The 3,285-nt window shown below is 43.6% G+C and overlaps 1 protein-coding gene across 1 annotated transcript; it reads left to right on the top strand.

The window, feature by feature from the left end:
- Nucleotides 1-523: 523 nt before the first annotated feature.
- Nucleotides 524-3,285, top strand: SARC_07703 (hypothetical protein; the record flags this gene model as incomplete). The annotated part of the gene is made up of 4 exons (XM_014298350.1): nucleotides 524-925; nucleotides 1,222-1,342; nucleotides 1,894-2,078; nucleotides 2,704-3,285. The coding sequence occupies 4 exons, from the start codon at nucleotides 524-526 to the stop codon at nucleotides 3,070-3,072; spliced, it is 1,077 nt and encodes a 358-aa protein (XP_014153825.1). The 3' UTR covers nucleotides 3,073-3,285.

Raw genomic sequence — 3,285 nt, 5'->3', positions numbered from 1 at the left:
GAATATATATATGAATATTTATATGAATATTTATATGTACGTAATTATGTAAATATTTGATTTTTTATTGCTACACGAATATTGTACATTTACTGCTTGAAGTGGTTGAGTACCCGATTGCGTGAACCTACACTTTGAAGTGTTAATTACAAAGCAATAGCTTTGGATACCCTTCTTTTTCAACAAGTCACCGCTCATATGAAATTTGACAATATCTTCATATCTATTTATGTTATAGCACAATTTTTTTTAGAATGGACGCGGACTTAAACATTTACATGATAGGGTTTTGAGTACATATTGCTGGTTTTTCGGTTTACGAGTTGCGATAGCAGACAACAAGTATATCTGATGCCTGTCCAAATCAGCCAAATATATTACAGTGTGTACGTGATCTTTTGTCGGATTCCGATTCTAAGCGCAAACATGCTGAGACTACACTGAGCAAGTACAACTACTAGCGATCGAATCCTCGGATATCTTCAAGACACGCCTACCACGCCTGTCTACCGAATATTCGCTTATGTTTGGTCCGTTCCACAGCAGACAAGGCTTGTGTGCAACGCTGAGAAACCTGTTCTCTCATCAATCCCAATGCGCGTGTACAGGCCAGCTGGCGCGTCCAGACGAACACCAAGAAGAGTGGAATGCGTTTAGCACCTTCCTACAGAGGACTGACCTCAAGAAGCTATCTCTACCTCACGAGTTGGATGTGACCGGATGTCCCGATGTACACGCCTGGGGTGCGGAAAAGAGCGCCAAAGTGGCCTGTATTACAATTAAAAAGCGCTTCAATTCTCGCAAGCTGCCGCATATGATTGAAATGATGAACGATGACGGAGACACGCAGCAGTACATCTTTAAGCAGGACGATGATATCACCATGGATGTGGTGGTAGTCAACTTATTCAAGGCTTGTAACGAGGTATGGCTGTTTAAGAGTTTTGAACTTGATTTATGGTGCCTGGGTCTATATATCACAAAAGTTGTTAGCTCCGATTTGATAGTAGTTGTATGGGTGGTACTACCACTACAATAAACCTCTGCAGCTACGCAGGCGAAGTTGGTGATGATGTTCTTTTAGCTCCCCATCAACTTTATACATTTCATAGTGTACCTTCTGGTCGCAACGACGGCTAGGCACTACTATTGCTATACTCCGTGTCATTCCTAGTACATTCGTAGACTGAACGCTATGCCTTTCCCTTACACCGCACCCAGGTCTGGTCCAGTGACAGGGTGAAGCTTCCAATCCGTCTCAAGACGTACAAGGTTGTGGCATGTCCGGACAAGACTGGCTTTGGTGAGATTGTGCCTGGGGACACGATGCTCAATTTCCATGGTTAGTGTAAACATGCTTGTGTGTGTGACATCAGCATTAGTAGAAATCTGGTGACATGCAGTGTATCCCCATTTTATCTCCGCTCGATCGCTTAACTGTAGGGTTCGAAGTAGAGGAGTGTATCGATTGCAAACCTCCTGATTGTCTTGTATCCCTCGTTCTCGTACCTGTGACTATGTATATCAATTTAAATTCGCAAATCCTTTATATAGAAAAATCGATTATGCTTTGGGCATTGACAAGCTGGCGTGGGTGAATTATATCCCCTGTGCATTTGGCTATGGCCTGAATTGACTTTCCAAACCTTAGATTTCAACCTTTCATAAGTACAAATACATGTAGCGAAACATTTCACTACGACATCGGGCATTGACAAACACGCTTGCGTATGATGGATGTACTCGTTACACATAGCTGCCGCTTACTCCGACGCTACATACCCTACATTGCAATCTTTCGCACCCTTAAATATATGCCGCGAACGTCGTCGATAAGGTTGTGAGCATTGGCAAAACTTAATAGCATACCAATGAACCCTCGCACACACACAGCGAAAGACTTCGATAAAGCTTTGGGCATTGACAAACACGCATGGGCACGGTTCACATCGTCTGTCGCTGGGGTCGCTGTGGCCACTGCTTGCTTCGACATATCCGATCGCCATCACAACAACACACTGTTCACGCCTGACGGAGAGATGTGTCTGATTGATCTCAGCGCGTCTCTGGGTCACAAGGTAGGCTGAGGCTATGCGCATATTACTTTATACATAGATAGATACTATCCACAAAAACACTAATCATGTACGATTGGGAGGTGTGTCTGATGGATCTGAGCGTGTCTGGGACATTAGGTAGCGTGAGCAAGTACACATACCACTCTATATACCTTATTCACAATATCACTCTATACCTGCACATTGAAGATATGTATCTGATCGACCGAAGCGCGTTTCTGGGTCACTTGGTAGGCTGCGTGTTGCTGATGGTTAGTCTATCAAAGGTTTTTTCTGTGTTTAACTAGTGCAGATATGGCATCCAGGTTTATGAGCGTGGTCAAGTGATCTTTGCTGTAGTAGACATGTATTGTTTGCAATGAGTGTAATACATTTTATTTAAATTGAGAGTACATTTGATTTAAAATAGAGAGGTGTGGAGTGTTGAGAGGCTCACTCGTGTTTTTATCCTCCACGTTCATTACCCCGTAATACTGCGGTGCAGACTCAGTACCCGCAATGGGGGAGAGGTTGTACTGTTTTATCGAGCGACTCCCATTTCCTCAAGTAAAGTATAATACATAGTGTATATGTATTTACGTATATACCCTAATATTTGACTGCCACCACCGCTCTCCATTCGTAGGCGCCCCTTGACAAGGGTATGGTGATAAACCCAGTTTACCTACCCAACCGACTGCTAGCTCTGCGGGAGTACAGTAATATTCTGGCACAAACGGAGTGGAATCGTAAGATGACAGAATTCGAAGACTTTGAGGAGATTGCTGTGCGTGCATATTACCCCATCTATAACTCTCCGGCGATCAAGGGCATGCTGGCCAACTCGGGCTTCAACATGCTCAAACCTCACAAGTTCGTCGCGTATCTGCACGCGCGGAAGAACGATAGTCAGACCAAGGAGAAGATGCGCAACGATATCGTGAAGGCTATGGATAATAGTGACGGCTTCAACAAATTCGTGGCGGGTATTACCAGTATCATGCCTATCAACTAGAGAGGTACACATGCAGCAAGCGTGAGTTGTAATTTTCACTCCTACCAAGAGGGTACTGGCGTGTACTGTTAAATTAGTCCTCATGCGTTAAGAATGGGCGTTTAGAATGAGTGTTTAGATCTCACCAGTATCTAGTGAATAGTTATGTATAAAGATGCAACGAACGGTAGTTAGGCACAATCTGAGTAAATAATAAATAAAATGTAATCGCAG

This window comes from Sphaeroforma arctica (genome assembly GCF_001186125.1).
Source record: "Sphaeroforma arctica JP610 unplaced genomic scaffold supercont1.628, whole genome shotgun sequence".
In the NCBI taxonomy this organism is placed as follows: Eukaryota; class Ichthyosporea; order Ichthyophonida; genus Sphaeroforma; species Sphaeroforma arctica.
Note: the sequence above shows the minus strand (reverse complement) of the source record. Positions and strands in the feature narration are given on the sequence as shown.